Raw genomic sequence first — 17,050 nt, forward strand, 5'->3', positions numbered from 1 at the left:
TTCAACTGGGTTACATAACCGTTTGTAGCTCTATCATATTCTCTAGCTATTCTTCTACTTTCCTAATTTATGTTCTTCTTTCGAAGAGTATTCTCTAGTGAATATTTATATGCAGGAGGAAAGTAATAGCAATATTATATATAACGATAAAAGAAGAAACCAGAGACCAAGAAAGCCAGAAAAAATACCTAAGCAAGTAATTATCATGATTTTTTCTTGACTAGTATCTAGTTTTGTCACGCACCTGGCATTCTAAGTTGGAATTACCCTCGTCAACTGGGTAAGTTCAATACTGGTCCCGGCCACCTTGCATATGCACGCAAGCTCAAGAAACCCGCCGAAAGAGGGAGTGCTTAAACATGCATGGTATTTGGTAGCATCCTCTCTCAATTGATGTCCTTATTTAAACAGTTTCCATAGAATTGAGCCATTACCCTTTGCTAAAACAAGAAGTTTCGGACACCTGTTCCCGGCGAGCATATCCGTTTGTGATATTGGAGAGATCGTAACCGGTGGAATACCCCGTCACTTGCGAAACCAAGGACCCATGGATTCGGCGCTGTGTTGCCGTATTTCGATTCATTGTCCACCACGGGACACTGAATGATGGTTCCGGGCACCTTGCATATGCATGCATGAGATGATAATGATGGCAAAGTCCAATCAAAAATAAACAAACACAGTTCTGCAAACCAACAGAGGGATGCAAGCGGGGGGCAATGCATCAACATGGAGAACACGACCAGGGGCCCTCTCGTTACGGAAGGACGCGAGATTACATTTACCCAGCCCTTTGCCCCCTCACTTGGGACTCTTCCTCACTCATAGTTCTGTTCTTCATCATTGCTTTCACCAGTATTGACTCAGAATCTTCCTTGCTCGACATTGTAAGATGGCTGATCAGGCACAGCAGCCGATAATAGCTGCGGTAAGTATCCAGCTGCAATCTCCTGTGCTCGTTGCCCATAAGATAGCAAGTTGTGGCTGACATGAGTTCCAGGAACCCGAGATCGACGATGGTGCATCCTCCATCGATGGATCGGTGAGAGATATTTCTCAGGCTATTTGGCTTTGAATTTGGGTTAACATCATGTAGTCCATAGATGATTCGCTGGCTTCTCTGAGGTCCAGCATCCTCGACTACCGCCGAGAAAATGGTCGGACTTATCATCGGCTCAGCGATGGAAGCAAGTTCCCATCTAGCCCAACACATTTTGCGAAGGCTAACCAGGTCTCATCATGAACAGAATATCTCCTTCCCAACGACGAGGTACTAATCCATGACTCTCTCAACGATTTGCTTATTTCTGACGGTTGGCCAACCTCAAGCGAGAGCAAGACAGACTTGGTAAGTAAGCTGAACACCGCATGCGCCTGTTAAATCAAGCTCATATGTTGCCAGATCTCACCCATAACCTGTGGCTACTTACATGGGACAACAAACTTTGCAACTGCCCCAAGAACGCTGGTGCGAAGCGAGTGCTAGACATCGGTACTGGGACTGGTGTCTGGGCCTTAGACTATGGTAGGTCAATCCGCCTTCTATGTGGTAATGGTGACTAATATGGATGTAGCGGACGACCACGCTGAAGCTATAGTAATTTCCAACGAATATACAAAAGCCGGTTGCAGTCGTTGACTTTCTCTAGGTGCTTGGTGTTGACCTTAGCCCGATCCAGCCCGGCTTGTGAGTTCAAACTTAACAGAGACGATACCTCAGCTAATACTCGACTGTAGCGTACCTCCAAACTGCTCATTTGAGGTTGACGATGTTGAGAAAGAGTGGCTCTGGTCAGAGCCGTTTGACCTCATCTTTGTCAGAAACATGATTGCGAGCTTTTCTGATTGGCCGGGAATGATTGCCAAGGCCTATGAGTGAGTAGCACACCTCGATCAGCAGGTCGTTGATATTGACAGATGTTGAATACAGGCGTCTCGAGCCAGGCGGTTATCTTGAGCTTCAGGACAACATGTTCCCACTTATGTGTCGAGACGACACGATGACTGACGACTTCAAGCCCTTCGAGTGGACGAAGTTGGTCATGGAAGCAGCTGCAACAATGGGTCGTCCGGTAAACGTCGCCGCCAGCTTCAAACAGATGTTGGAGGATGCAGGCTTTGTCGATGTCGAGGAGAAGAAGGCCATCTGGCCCTATAACCCCTGGCCTAAGGATCCAAAGCTCAAGGAATTAGGCTTGTGGGCTCAAGCATCTGCCGGCTCGGGAATTGAAGCAGCCTCGATGGCCCTCTTCACTCGCGTTCTGAACTGGACCAAGGAGGAGGCAACGGTCTTCATTGCTGAAGTGAGGAACGAGCACAAGAAGATTGGAGTTCACGCATACTACGACGTGTGAGTGAATTAGACATTGATATTCTTCACCCAATATCAACTAACGGAACTTCTAGGTATGCTGCTTGGGGTCGGAAGCCAGAGAAGAAGGATGAGGAAGCTGTTGCAGTGCCTTCTTGACACAGAGCATGTATTTGTCCTAAACATGGGACCAATCCGTATCTTACGAGAACCATTATCATGATGATTGGTGATCGATCACTACACGGCTCAGAAATTGAATCGTGATGGCAAAGGTCCAAGAGGGCTGTTGGTGCTTGACATCGTTGTTGAACAATATCTAAGCATGTAACTTGCCTAAGCGTTCCGGTCCTTTCGGTTGTCCAGCATCTGTACAACTGGGAAGTATTGATTCGCGAAGCTGTAGGGTACGGAGGTAGCCTCTATCTTACCAGTCCTAATAGTTTTTCCTCCAAATTCAGGAACACTGTTTCGACATGTGCAGTCGGTGTTCCTGTGAGAAGCACAGAGATCGAACAGCACATCGTTATCCTCGAGCTTACCACAGTCAGGCATAGTCTAGAATATGGGTGTCAGAAGAACGACTTCTGTCAGTCTGTCATGGCCAACAAGAACCAGACATTTGTGATGCGCTTTGTCCACGGCTTTGGGCATCTCTATTCTATCATAGCCATTGCATGCTAACGCATCTCATCCATCCAGCAACGATCAGAAAGCAGTAGATATCAGCATTGGATCATGATAGCCATCGCAAGGTGGTGTCAAGGGATGTCTAAAGATGCTGCCAATCTTCCAAGGAGCCTCTTGAAGGGCCTGGCAATGCTGCCTGGATTATCGGCCGACTCGTGAGAACCGGAACCTCCATGATGTTCGAGATACCGTATTTGGGATGTTTAGAAGTTCCATAGGTATCGGAATAGCTTCATAATACATGCCGTAGTAGTTTCGCAATTTGGGCTGCGTAGAGAACGACTTATTACGCTGGCTGAAGCCGAGCCGCATCGTACCAAGCCGAGACGCAGAAGCCTAAAGATAGCATTTCATTGATCTGATATTCCTGGGGACCACATTGTTTCCGTTCGAACTGTTCGGAGCAGGTGATGTGCCCAAGAAATCATGATCGTAGACACATTGTATCAATCGGCCGGTCTTGCTGTTCAAGAAAGGGTTCCAACGCTTGACGACTCATACGTTTCGACTTTGTGGCAAAAAGTTGATGTCGGGAAGGGCCCTATATATTCGCGTGTCTCAAGTTGTGACCTGATGATAAAAATGAAGTTCGAAGTGCTTAATATGGTGCCAAAGGTTGATGGTGTCCGCCCAGAGACCGCTGGGCAAACGAAAGACTTTCTCGGCCCCTCCTTGATCGAGAAGCTCTGTGAACCGGGCAAAGAGAGATTCCTGAAGGCTAGGAGATAACGAGATATAAACGATTGAGCAGGACTGATTGTAGGGGTGCAGTCCCTCATATGCCTCAAAAGAGAAATGAAGCGGGGGACGGCGGGATACCCAACACCACATTGCCTGGGTGGACCATTCCCATAGGCGAACCATGCAGACCATTCGCGGCTCTAGTCAGAAGGCGTGCTCCAAATCTGCCTGATTAGACATCAACAGCCAGCCTGATCACTACCTACAGAAAAATTGTCCAAGGTACGCTAGATAGGTTGTGTAACAATGTTATCTCTCTGTTTTGCTGGAGTCTGGAGGCATTTTCAAACCTATCGTGCAGACCGCTGGTCCCAACAACGTTGACACCTTACTGCAGCCCCCTGAAAAACAGATCACATGAGCAGGATGAATGACCATCTGCTGACGTGTAAACAGGTCTCATCGAAAGCGAAGGAGTTTGATACGCTGAACTGACTGCCGAATATGGAGCAAGCTGACGTGTCTCAAGTTCTGGCCCGAGGTGAGGCTGGCCAGCGGCATTACTGTTGTCATCACCGGTCGGGACGACGTGTAGATGAATGGTTGGCCTCAAGTCTGCACTAGGTGTTGCCATCTTATCTTCACATGATGAAAGCCAAGACCCAGAGTCGGTATCAATAAAGTGAGGCGTTGCCTGCGCTGAAAACCCTCCCCATCGCACCGTCAGCAATCTGGCGAACTATGAGAATAGTGTGCTAAGGAACGTGGGACTCAGTCGAGGAGGAAGGCTCCAAGTGATATTATCGTCCGTCAAATAAGTGTCACATCCTCCGACTCGAATATCTCGAATAAAAACCCCCACGAAATCTCCAACAATCCGTTTTCGATTCCAAAGATCTAGGGCCCATTTGAGTGGCCCACGACATCCTTGGGTCGAACACGAAGGTGCTTTCATCGATTTGTTCTCCGACGAGTGCTGGGTAGCCCGGGTTACTGAAACTTCAAGACTCGTCATGAATTCATCTTAGAGGCTGGGCAAATTTCGACACATCGATGTAGTGGGTGGTGGAGGAGCTTTTTCCCTGGTGGGCTGGTAATGCAGGCAAGTCCTGAAAAGGGACGTTTTATTGATGGCTTCGCCGTCTTTTCTATTGCTTCGTTTCATAGCGTATTCTTAGGATTGATCAACTGAGTTTCAATGAGTGTTATGGATTCACATCTATTGTGTTGTTTACAGCTACGAGATCTTGTGAGATGAACGGAGATCAGTCCCATACTACTTACCATAAAACTATACTTCCACCTGCTCTTACGAAACTGCACGCGAATATTCGTTACAAGACAAAGTTCTCTCGAAGAGGCAGAGGCTTCTTTAACAAATATGCATTTGTGTCTTTCGATCCCATCACGCAGGGAATGCTCATCTTTGAAGCAATGATACAATATAGCGGGAAGCGTATGCAATCGCAAGCGACCGGACAAGAGGGAAACGATTGCCTCGACGTAAGGCATAGACCGGATCCCGTTACTTTGAATCTAGTATCAGATCCCCGGTCACGACTTGTGAAGGTGACGGGCCATACAATGACGGCGATGGCTTTGGTAGTATCGGCCAGGGCCTGAAGTCCGGTTCAGGGCTCTGGAGTGTGCACAGCTGGTGTATCATCTCGGATCCGGTCCTGAGTGAATTGGCCTGACCAGACAGGCAATACCGGTTTGTCAAAAGTCCGATGAGATACAGTGTCTACTCTGATGAACTCGGGTTCACTCTACGTAAGTACCCCTCCATGAGAAGAGGATGAGAAGAGGAACTGGGGCGCGGACCAGATTGCGGCTCAACGTAAGGCAACAAAGCTAAACTTCCAAACGCCCCGCTGTGCATGTACCGTTGTACCTACCGACACCATCTCCATACAGCCATACCGGAAGAGGCAATAACGCAAGTTCTGTGAAGGTGGTCTATCATAGAAGAACGCGATGCTGAAGCAATTTGCTGTCTCTTCAGTTTGAACCTATTCTTCTGGCATGGAGTTTTCTTATATATTGGAACTGGAGACCTCAAAGCTCTCCTGTCAACATGCTTCATTGCCAGCATCACCGCTTTGCGCTGCAGTTGCTTTACCGGTTTAACAGTTACATGCGCATCGGATCTCGAGAAACACATTGTGTACAGATAGTTGGAAAGATGGATACCACCTCCAACTGCGCAGTCGTCAACGGGTATGGAATACGTGGATCCTTGCGTTCCTCTCCTATCATCATTACATCTGTGCCTACTGTTTGTCGGAATCCCAAACTGATGTCAGACTCTTCAGAGACTTCTCACAAAAATCGCACAACAGTCGAATCGAATATGCCAAGATGGATCGTACGGAACGACTTCAATCCTTTCTAGCAGACAAAGGTCCTGGGACTATGATGCCTTGTATGACAGTCTCTTCTGAGAGGTCGTTAGTGAAACATCGCGCCAAAGCAAGCCAGAAGATCAACGAGAGCATGGCCAAGTTCGAACGTTGAGAGCAGCCGGGATTTTGTTGGCGCAATACATTCGAGTCTGTGACATATACGACTGGTAAGTATCTACGCGGCAGCCAAGCTACATGTACTGAGCACAGCACCACAGTGGACAGATTATACAAATTGCGAACCCCATCCGAACGAAAGAAGCGACTCGAATACATATAGCTGTTAAACCTGTCTAGCCTACCACCAACACGTTGACTAATACCCGATGATCTTGCGATTAGTCAACGGTATGGCGTCGGACCTTGAACGGCATTCTTGTTGTGCACATCACGGCCCGATTGCCTGGAACAACGAGGAATACAGGAACCATGACCTACACATCCCAGGGAGGGCGGTAATAATGGAAGCACTAAGCTGTAGCAGAGAGCTCGAGTGCGTTCCATGGCAGTGCGGGGAGGTACGTTCCTGCCCAGGATTGGGGACAAGGCACCGTTTACTCGTACCTAAGGTACCTTACCTTACTCAGGGTCTTGTCCAGTAGGGCACCGACCGCGGCAGGTACCTATAGTACCTTAGGTACGGTGCTGTACCAGGTACCGCACAGGGTGTGTGAGGTTGCGGTAGTGGGCGGGTAAGGTGAACGGCGGTCTGGTTGCCTTGTCCTTGCCTGTAGTGCCAGGCACCACAGCACGTGCTTCACGTGCTTAGGTCCCTTCGCTGATCAACGGTTGCTCCCGGTCTGCTATATCTACACTTTTTCCTCTATGTTTTTCTTCTTGGTGGACCACATATTAGAATGCATATTTACCGTTTTCCTGTTCCGGAATCCTGCGACTGAGGAACCCAATTCTGTTATTGTAGAATGATACAGGATGAAGCCCAAGCCAACAACCAGTTTAATGGGCGCGGGACGTCACGCAGCAACAATGTCGTCAACAAAGCAGCAGAAGGACAGCACTACCATACCTCCCGAGTCGCTTAGAATCACGTCAATAGTTTAGGTAGTCAATGGGGACGAAGTAGACCATCAAGGGAAACTCACAAGCATTTATGATGCTCGGACTCTTAGTAGCCCCACGTAGACAGCATTATACACTATACTGACTGGATCACGATCTTGTATACCACTGATCCCGGCGCCCGAATGGAGACATCCTGAGGGCGATACCCGCAGGAGAGAACGAATGATGCGGTTCTTGGGACGCTTTATTGTACCTGACAACATGGCGTTTTTTTTTTTTAACCTACCTTACCTAAGGTACCTAGGTAAGGTACCTAAAGTAAGCTGCTCTGAGCCCCTACCGAAGAGGTACGTACTTGAGCCTTCCATCGCCATCGGGGCCACGGGCTGCACTCCGTCTTTTCGATGCTCGCCGAAATCGAGTTGACATGCTGTGAAGGGAAACTTGAAAACCACCTCGTCTCATACTGGCACTCAGAAAAGTATTAAACAGTACCAATATCTCTGATTTCGGAACCATCCTTCTTGAAATATTCCCTTCGACTTTCATCGCGTTCCAAGGTTTTGAGATTACCGGAAGTCCTTCTCTCGTCACCCAGAATTCGAAAAGGGATTTTGCTGTTGAAGTTGTCGGGAATCGACACGACAATGACTGCCAACTCCAACAAGTCCATTGTCCATGGGTAGACACCTCCTTTTCCATTACTTTCTCTGAACTCGTCCTTGAGCTGTCTCATATTCGTTACTGAACCAAGCTGACTTAGTCTTCCGTAGTGGCGACTCACCCCCGGGCCGTAAGGATACCGATACCGAAGAGATATTACGTCTTGGGAGAGAACGACTTCGTCTATTCTCGGGGGATAGTGAATACCCCAACCCGATGCTGCCTCATATGACGAATACCCCCAAGGCGTCTACGAAAAGGCACTACACAGATAAGCGCAATAGAATCATGAGCATAATTTCGGATCTGGATCAATGAGGGCAGGATGCAACACAACTTGGGTAATGAATTTGTGGATGTGAGGTTCCAAAGATGACATGTAAGTAATTGCGTGACCTGCCTGAATAGACTAGAAAGAAAGATATGCTAATCTAACGCTTATGGTTGAGGTGCTCAACTGAGTAGAAGCTGGTAGGGGTTCTGGGTAGCCTGGGAATCGTCCCGGCGCGCACCGACACCACCCTACTTTCTGGAAAGTTCTTCTCCCAACATTCCGGACCCATGACGCCGGGTCGGGTGCGGAGTGGAGAGGGACTCGGCGCCGAGAAAGTGGAGAAGTGTTCGCAATGCGGGTACCTGTGCCTGGGTACCTTTCCGAACAGCTTAGCTCGCTAATTTTCGAGTCGGTCGAAGAATCACACCAAGAGATGACGAATGTCCATGAGGGACGGAGGAAAGGTTACTTAAGGTATCTAGCTAAATAATTAAATAATGGTATTTCGGCGCAGATGCCTTTAACGCCGAGGGGCAACACTTACTGTAATGATTGCTAGGCAACTTCTTCTTTTCCTTCACCGTTGATCCTTGTAGGTCCTCGCTGCGTTGCCATCAACTTTCTTTCCCGCCCTCGAGTTTCGTGAACTCACCCCAAAAACTACATGAGCAAAGGAATAGCGTCCGGTCGAGTGTAGGTCTTGGCCAAGTAAGCAAAGCAGCAATCGAGGCCTTCACCATACTGGAGATACCAACCAGTAAAGCTAAGGCACCTTACCTAAGATACGGATCTGGGGCTGACCGATGAGAATTGCCTCCAAGGACAGCCTGCTAAGTGCCTACTATACCTACCTACTAGGTACCTACCTAGGTAATAGAAACTCGGCGTCCCGAGAGATTCCAGTCCCGCCGCGCGCACCGCTTCAGGATCCACTCCGTCCGGAATTGGCCTCTTACCAAGCCGGGCCACAACCCCCCGTCGGGTTCGAATGCGGGGCGGAACGGTGGTACCCGCGCGGGAGATACCATAACTTTTGGTACCTCAGTGTCTACTTAAGGTACCTTAGGTACCACTGAGGCACTACCTAAGGGGAAATTGGGGGGGGGGGGGGGGGGGATAGAATAGTAATTCTAGCAGAGGTTCCAAGGCTCAATAAATCTAGAGCATTATCGAGAAAAATCGAAGAGGAAAAAAATGGCACTTTTGCATACGTATTAACCACGCTCAACACCAGCGGTCATGCAGCCAGCAGACTGACCCCCTAGAGGCATATTCCCCCAAGGAACAGCCCAACGGACCTCTGTCGTGTGCACCCCCTCCCCCCCTCTTCCCGGGTAGCTATCAAGGCATGGACTCGAGAACGACGGCCGGCACGCGGTCATTCTACCTTGCTGGCCAAGTTCATGGGGCAGTATCTAGCCAATCACAACCAGTCAATGTAAGTCAGATGTGAGGGATTCTCGAAAACTTCCTCAAAGGTGCAAGCGGCTGGCCCCAGTTGATGACTTGGTCCACGTAGTTTTGCTTTCGGTCCCCTCCATTTGGCGCCACTTAAGTCTTTAAGGCCCTCGATTCGTTGTTCATACTCCCGAGCGCGACGTGCCCCACGTTGACATGCGACTTCCCGTACTTTGACGACGTTTAGCCATGGTCTGATAGGCACCCTCATCTCATCTGAGCAACCCCATCGCCGACTGAAATTCGGGGTTCCTGAGGGACGTGAACCAGATACTGCCATGCAACGAAGGCTCAGGAGTCTTGTGATGGCCACCAGATCTAGTAGTGGATGACATTATTTGTTGGTCGTGGAAATTTCATTCAGCACTAGTATTTCCTCCATAATGAGACAAAATCTGCAAAACTTTGCGCTTTATATGCTCTCGAATGATGTGGTTTTCTCCAATCTGAGTGGCGGAAACAACTATTTAGTAGTGTATTGGACTTTCAAGGAAAATCACCCGGTACGATACTTTTACAACGGAAGTGAAATGTTCTTACGTTGTGTCCCAAACTCTCACTCTAACCAATGTTCTTACAAAAAGAAAAAGCAGTTGAGATCAAGGTTGCATTTGAAACTTCTTGGCCAGGCTATCAGCGCGCAGAGACTGTCGTCGCGTGTGAGAATTTGTCGGAAAGCGGTGCTGGCTGCTTTGTGTTGGAGTGCATGGTGCATGAGGTGTGCAACAAAAATACAGAGGAGCCCATGTAGGTGGCAGGATTGCAGCTCTAAAAAAGCCCTTGTTCCCCCCGCTCAAGAAGTGCGGATGTGGTTCGCACGATGGGGACTCTAGTGTAGAGTTGCCTACGGAGTATTACCCCGGTTTCTACCAAGGGGCTCTCAACATAAGCGAGCCAGCCCAACCCCTGTTCTGGAATCTATCTTCATTAATTACTCCCAGCAAAAAGGTCATCGTGCCTGGGCCGCGGGAAGAATTGGATCTTTTCTCCCATGCAGCTCGGTGGGCACGTACATTAGTGTGCAAGCAGTCGCCTTTTCACCTTTCGCTACTCCAAAAATACAGCCTTATTTGACATGATCTTATTCCCGGGGGCACCAGCACAACGTGTCGAAGCCTCAGGTCCTCAGGTCCCGCCACCCGGTACCTCCGATCTTTGGCCGCGTTGCTAGAAACGTAAAGTACTAACACAATGCGGCCTTCCTTACCGCACACCCTGGTTCTCAAAAGCCAATGATAACCCGGCACGCTTCAAAATGGACTGTCCTTGTCATGTTCCCCCAACACCTCACCCTAGGCACCTACGATGATAAACCTGCGTCGAAGTAAAGTAAGTAGTAGGTAAGGTGAGGTCAAGTAAACCGCGCTAGCTTCAAAGCTTTCTCGTCTTCAACTACCGTTAACTTCGAATGTCCATAAGAACGATGAATATCCCCGGGGTATTCTTAGTTGGCAAGTCACATCATCACATCTTTCAAGCTCGTGTTCCGATCATATTTGCATTTGCCATTGCTCGTGGAGCGTTCTTTCTCAACACATTGTTGTCTTATCCAGCACATAGAGTGCACATTAGTACATACACTGCCAGGATGTACGCTGCCTCAAATCGAGCTACTGTAAACGGGTATATCATCCGCCCTATCCCACTTCACACACCTACCCAAACGCCCTCACATCTTTTACCGGTCTCCTCTTCTCGGCAAAGCTAACGTTCTCATTCATCAAGAAATACTCCTCCCCCTCGAACTGAAGCTCAAGTCCAACAAGCCCAGCAACTCCAACAAAACCGAATCCAGTCCTTCCTCGGCGACAACAACGGCCCCAGGACCATGCATTCTCACGCCTCTACCTCAGCCGATGAGTCCATGGCCAAGCATCGTGCCTCAGCAGCCCGCAAGATTGAGAACATCATGGCCAATCTCAACCGCTGAAATGCATTGAATAACTCGTGAATATCTCTTGAATCTTGGGTGTTGGAAGAGCACGCCTGTCTATGACATCCCGCCAAGTGCGTGCACATGCTTCCGACATGAAGTAAACAAAACTGACAGGTGCGCCAACCAGACCTCGACCAACCATCAGACTGCAAACTACCTTACAACACAAAGCTGTACTCGGATCCGACCAGGGGTCTTGAGCAAGGCTCGCCTGCTTACACCAGTTGGGCGGACCCCGGCCCCCGGGAAAGCCCACCCTACCCGAGAGCACATGCCCTGTTCGGCCCCGTTGCTTCGGACCCGGAAAGCTAAATAACTGGAGACCGGTACCGGGCCGGGGAAGTTCTGTGGCAGGCAGCTTTCGTGACGGTCCTTGTGCACATCACACAAAAGCTGGCATGGACACATCTAAGCTTATGTGTACCGCACCACTACCTTGCAGTATGGTTGGTACTTGCAGCATGTTTCGTACATCTGGATGTACCTCCCACGTCACGCTATTCCATTGGCTGCGCCGCTGCGCGAGCCCATCAAATGGTTGCAGCCAGCCGGGCGTGCCAGGGTGTGTAGGTTGCCTTACACATTCCCACCCCCAGTACCATCCCGTCAGACGCCCCAGCAGCGCCGCGCAGACGGGAGAAGTACTAAATGGATGCCATTCCCCTCCCCCCTCAAATCCCCTCAGATTGACATTTCATCACCTCTTGTTTCCTACCGTATACATTCCCTCCCGTACACGCCTTCTCGAACCCTCGACTTCGAACCAAACCTTACTATTCCTCGGAGATTTTCCCACACTAGGCTCAAAGTCTAGTTCGACTCGAAAAAGCCACAACCACGGGTTGCTACAGGCGACGACCCTGTCAAAGCGCGTCTCTACCTCTTCCCGTCCTTCGAAACACCTGCATACGAATCGATCTACACGACGTCAGACCGAGGTGCAGATGTCACTGGTGGGAGGACAGAGTTCATTGGCCGATGCATGGTAGAACATTACAGTGGGCGGTGGGACCTCTTCAAAGAAACACAGTAAAGTTATATGCATGCGATTAACATTAGATATACAACAAAGAAATTGAGCCGGCCCTTTGAGCCCCCCTCACACCAAAACGCCGTGGATATCATGCAGTGCCCATAGTCATTCAGTCGTTAATATTTCTGTGTTGGTTCAGCTCACGAGGCCCTGGTCTCCCGCAGAGAGAGGATGTAGGGCAGATCAGTCGAGTCCGTCCGCGTTGCAAGTCTAATGACGGAGCCCGAGGCGGAACTTCCTGATGCCCTCGACCGTAAACTGACACTAGACGACGAATGATTGGGACCATACGCCGGCCGAGTCTGAGCGAAGCTATTCATGCTGGAGGATCTCGATATGGCTCCTCTTAGTGTACCCAGCGGGGTAGCCGGCGCAGTGCGATATTGAGCCCACGTATTTGCAGAGGAGTTGCGCGCGTTGACGGTCGGCGCTCTCCCATTATATGAGCCTTGTGTGCTCTGTGTCGCAGACCGGGATAAGCTGCGTGGTGTGGTAGGATTTGTGGCCATGGGCGCATCATTGTCGATGTCGCTTTCTGAGCCTTCGCTGGGCTCGTCCAGGGGGCCAAGAACTGCCGGATCTAGCGGTCGCATACCGCGCAGTATCGCAGCGAACAAATGCATCAATTCGCGAAATTGGGCGTTCGAGATAGCCCGCGTAGAGAAGCGCGCATGTTCGTAGGTGGAGAGGAAATCGGCGGTCGTCGCATTAAGCGAAATTACCCCCAGCTCAGCAAGGTGACCAAGGTAGTCGCGCAAACTCATGGGCAACGGGCGCTGCAGCAAGGCAACCGCATCGGCATCGAGCATCGGTGGTTGACTGAAAGAGGTCGGATCGGGAGGCGCCAGTGTCAGGGCCTTTGCTTCGATGAGGTTCGGGAGCTCGGAGAGGACGGTGCTGTACTGTAGATCCGGGAGGTCTAGTGAGTTGGGTGATGACCAGCCGTAGTGTTCGATTTCGCCCCAAACCGGCCGTCGAGGAGGCAGCGCAATACCAGTCTCCTTTTCTGTTGTTGCCGGCTTTTTCAAGGTCGGTAGCTGAAAGCGTTTCCTTGCCGCGCTACCGCCAGAATTCTGCTTTTCGACCAGTACCTCCTCCATATCGCCACCCAGCAAATTCGTCTCAACGCGCGGCCTTGCGTCATAGGCAATGGCTGCGCTGCGCTTCAGGTCGGCTGTGATCATTTCGTGAACCTTCTTGTTCACGTCGCCCTTCTCGATAGGAACCCATGGCTTCGGGATTGATGCGAGGATCGTCTTGTTGAGATACAGTCGCGTCGCATAGATGAAGGATACGATTAAAGTGGTGAGGACCAGAGCGGCGGCAATGATCCATATGTTATATGGCTGGTTGTTCGAATAGGCCTGGTAGATGGTGTCGCCGGGGGTGACGAGGAGGAGAAGGGCGAGGAGGAAGCATAGGACGAAGTAAAAACTTCCGTAGATAAAACGGAATATCGCTCGTGGGGAGAACATCGGGGGCGATTCGAAATGGTTTCCCAGCGTTGAGGATTCAACCCGGGAAGCGACGAGAATGTTGGTTGAGGATCATGGACCGACGGGCCAGTGCATGAGGTAATGGAGCAAACTGGAAAAGCATGGCTGGGCGGAAGAAAAAGCCTATGCGACGAGGTAGAATGTAGCTGCAGCTAGGCTAAGAAGAACAAGTGTGAAGTCTAGACATTACATAGGAGAGAAAAGAGCATAGTACGGTGGAGGGAGAGAATAGGTTGGTGAATATGTAAGTAGACAAGAAAAAGGTGGAGGTTGCGCACGCAGATGCGTGAAGGTGACGACGAAGAAGATGACGGACGGGGGAAGCGAGAGGTTGGTTGGGGGGCTTTCATTTTGTTTTAGCAGTGCCTTCCCGGCCACAAAGCAACAAAGCTCAGGTGGGGGTTCCTCCATGCGGACCCCTGCTGTTTTTAGGTAGGCTTTCTATGCTCTAATCCAGAATCCGGTTTAGCGGCACCAGCGGGAAGGCGGCAACGGGCACTAACTTTTCAACATTCCAGGCGCTCGAAGACAGATGCACAATAGGATGGGACGGACGGAATGGGAAGAGAGGGGAGTCTTCGGAATGGAGGAACCTATTTTTTACCTGCCGTGACGCCGCGTCGGCCTTGGGAACGGCATAAGCCCCATGACTAAGAAAAGGTAGCGTCTGCTGTCTTACACGTGCGCCAGTGCCCAGTCGTGGGCATCCAATCGTCTCGTATCATTGCTCCCAACTAGCTCAAACCGATGAACTGACGCAGGCAAGGCAGGTTTGTGCGCCTGACTTTACATGTGATGAGACTGTCAGTCAACCCTTCTGTTAATAAAACCATGATTGTGTTGCAATGTTTTACTGCCTCGTGAATTCTAACTATGATACACGTCGTTATGCCGTTATGCGTGCCTGTTTTGCCTACCAAACGCCCCTCACAATTTACGGTTATACCGTGACACCACATATGCCAAAACCTGTAACTAGCGGGCTTGCTGCATCTCGGGTCCTTGGGATCTGACATCACTCGTGGGAAGTACCTGCTGGGCTGCCGCCTCCTTGGCCAGTCTGATATCCGTGCGAGTCAACCTCAAGTCGCTGCTGTATCGTTCAAACTCCGCAATCACTTGAGCCAAGCCCGTCTTCAAGGCTGCAATCACTGCTTCCACCTCGGGCGCAGTTCTATCCTTCTCGATATCGGTCCAGTGAACGGGAAAGCTGTCCTTGAATGCCTCAATCTTGGTGATGACGGTTGTAAAGGTGCGGATGATGGTAGGAACATCCTTTTGTACCCTGCCGTAATTATCATCATTGAGACTGTGAACAGCCAACAAGCTGAGCACATCAACAGCGTTGACGTACTGGCTCAGTTCTGAGTACGGCGTTCCGAGGATAACGGCGGTGAGGCGGTTGCGGAACTCTTGGCGGAATATCCAGCCAACATACTCGTTGCCAATAACCTTCAGAGCCCATGTCTGGAACTGGTTCATCAGTTGAGGAGAAGACAGCGCCTCTTGCTGCTCCTTGCTCAGAACCTTGTCACGGGCCCCGCGCAGCGTCTTCTTCGCGATAGGGCTCAGCTGCGACACTGGTGAATGGCCGGGGTGGCTTCCCACCTGGGTGAGGGCCTTTTCCAGCTCGCCGCGCATCGTCTTGTTCGCGGGCTTGCTAGTGAAGATAGGGTCTTCCTTCAATGGCGCTGAAGACCGAGCTCGGACTTCCGCAGTTGGCGCTGGGGCGGCCGGCACAACCGCGGGCTTTCCGTACTGATCAATTCTTTGTTCAATATTCTTGATGGTAGTCAGGCAGTAAACGAATATCTGAGACCACGTAGAACCATCTTTACGGTCGATATCCATGAAGATGGCCTTGCGTCTGCCTTCTTCGTTGCGAGCAATGTATGCCAATTCCCAGAGGGCAAAGCACTGTCACTGTTAGCTTGAGGTTCGGTGTATGCTGCCTGGTTGTACACTTACCCGAACGGAGTCCTTCTTGCTCTTAAGTCCATTCAGAAGACTGCCGTTTGGATCCTTGGATTCACTCGTGAGAGGCTTGCCGTTCTTGAGAGGCGCCTTGACCATGAACGTCGAAAACGCATGGTTGGCTGTCTTCCAGATAGCGGTGATCAGAAAGCCAGCAACGGCGCATCGGTACATCAAGTAGATGTCTCCGGGCCACTGAGGCGGAAGCATGTTGGTCTTCGGAAGGTTGTAGAAGGGTCGCAAGAAGAACAAAGCCCAGCCCCAAAAGAACGATCGCAATGCCATGAAGTATACCACTCCGGCGACAATAGTGATGCTGATACTTCTGACGCCAGACTGGATAAGGATTGCAGGGACTTCGCCCAAGACCTTATTCAGCGAAGCATCCCCAGAAACCTTGACTTCGCCTCCCTCGGACCGCGCGACATCGATGATGAGCTTGTCTTGGTCTTGGTAGAAGTGGAAAATCGACTGAACAGCGGCGCTGACGGCCATGTAGCAGAAGAAGATCAACGTTCTCTCGTTCACGCGGGCGCGGTCCCCACTATAGTATGTGACCCATCCCAAGTTGGCGCTCTCCGGCAGGGCCCAGAGGTAAACATGACTGAATAGCGCGCTCGAGAAGCCGTAGAAGAGGAAAGCCTCGAGAGTATGAATGCTAAAGAAGAATTGCGCGAACGCGTGGAAGGTCGAATTGGAGGCGCGGGCGCCGACGTGGTACTGTGCAATGCGCAGGATCAAGATCGAGAGACCGCAGGTGAAGAGGAACAGTGTTCGAAAGCCCGCGGGGCCAATGGGGAACCAAGACCAAAAGTCTACGAGGGGCTTGTTAGTTGCAAAGCTTTGCAAGCTTGCATCTTCAATGTTCATCACTCACAAGAGCTCCAACCCGAGAGGAGGATGGCTTGCAAATAAGAAATAGCAAGCAGAATAGTAGCGGTAGAGGAAAATCGCCTGTGCAGCGCAGGCTGCAGAAAGTCCTTATACGGAGCCCTTCTGACTGTTGCCGGTGCCATGCTGAAGGTGCATGGTCATCGAGACCGAATGTTTGGGAGGGTGAGGTTTGGCGAGGCTGCACTGGGACTTGTGCCGTGGCCAGGATCTGG

At 50.5% G+C, this 17,050-nt stretch overlaps 3 protein-coding genes across 3 annotated transcripts; 1 reads left to right on the forward strand and 2 right to left on the reverse strand.

The window, feature by feature from the left end:
• Nucleotides 1–603: 603 nt before the first annotated feature.
• Nucleotides 604–2,470, forward strand: HER10_EVM0009904 (putative methyltransferase domain-containing protein; the record flags this gene model as incomplete). The annotated part of the gene is made up of 11 exons (XM_035479375.1): nucleotides 604–633; nucleotides 1,001–1,042; nucleotides 1,097–1,187; nucleotides 1,248–1,270; nucleotides 1,330–1,348; nucleotides 1,403–1,525; nucleotides 1,575–1,597; nucleotides 1,650–1,687; nucleotides 1,738–1,875; nucleotides 1,931–2,350; nucleotides 2,407–2,470. The coding sequence occupies 11 exons, from the start codon at nucleotides 604–606 to the stop codon at nucleotides 2,468–2,470; spliced, it is 1,011 nt and encodes a 336-aa protein (XP_035329915.1).
• Nucleotides 2,471–12,614: 10,144 nt separating this feature from the next.
• On the reverse strand, nucleotides 12,615–13,949 carry HER10_EVM0002341 (sucrase/ferredoxin domain-containing protein; the record flags this gene model as incomplete). The annotated part of the gene is made up of 1 exon (XM_035472057.1): nucleotides 12,615–13,949. The coding sequence occupies one exon, from the start codon at nucleotides 13,947–13,949 to the stop codon at nucleotides 12,615–12,617; it is 1,335 nt and encodes a 444-aa protein (XP_035328976.1).
• An 880-nt stretch (nucleotides 13,950–14,829) lies between these two features.
• Nucleotides 14,830–17,041, reverse strand: HER10_EVM0002661 (nucleoporin protein Ndc1-Nup). The gene is made up of 3 exons (XM_035472363.1): nucleotides 16,822–17,041; nucleotides 15,939–16,759; nucleotides 14,830–15,887 (listed from the first exon to the last, which is right to left on the reverse strand). The coding sequence occupies exons 1-3, from the start codon at nucleotides 16,958–16,960 to the stop codon at nucleotides 14,946–14,948; spliced, it is 1,902 nt and encodes a 633-aa protein (XP_035329011.1). The 5' UTR covers nucleotides 16,961–17,041; the 3' UTR covers nucleotides 14,830–14,945.
• Between the last annotated feature and the right edge of the window lie 9 nt (nucleotides 17,042–17,050).

The sequence above is a fragment of the Colletotrichum scovillei genome (genome assembly GCF_011075155.1).
Source record: "Colletotrichum scovillei strain TJNH1 chromosome Unknown Contig00009, whole genome shotgun sequence".
NCBI lineage: Eukaryota > Fungi > Ascomycota > Sordariomycetes > Glomerellales > Glomerellaceae > Colletotrichum > Colletotrichum scovillei.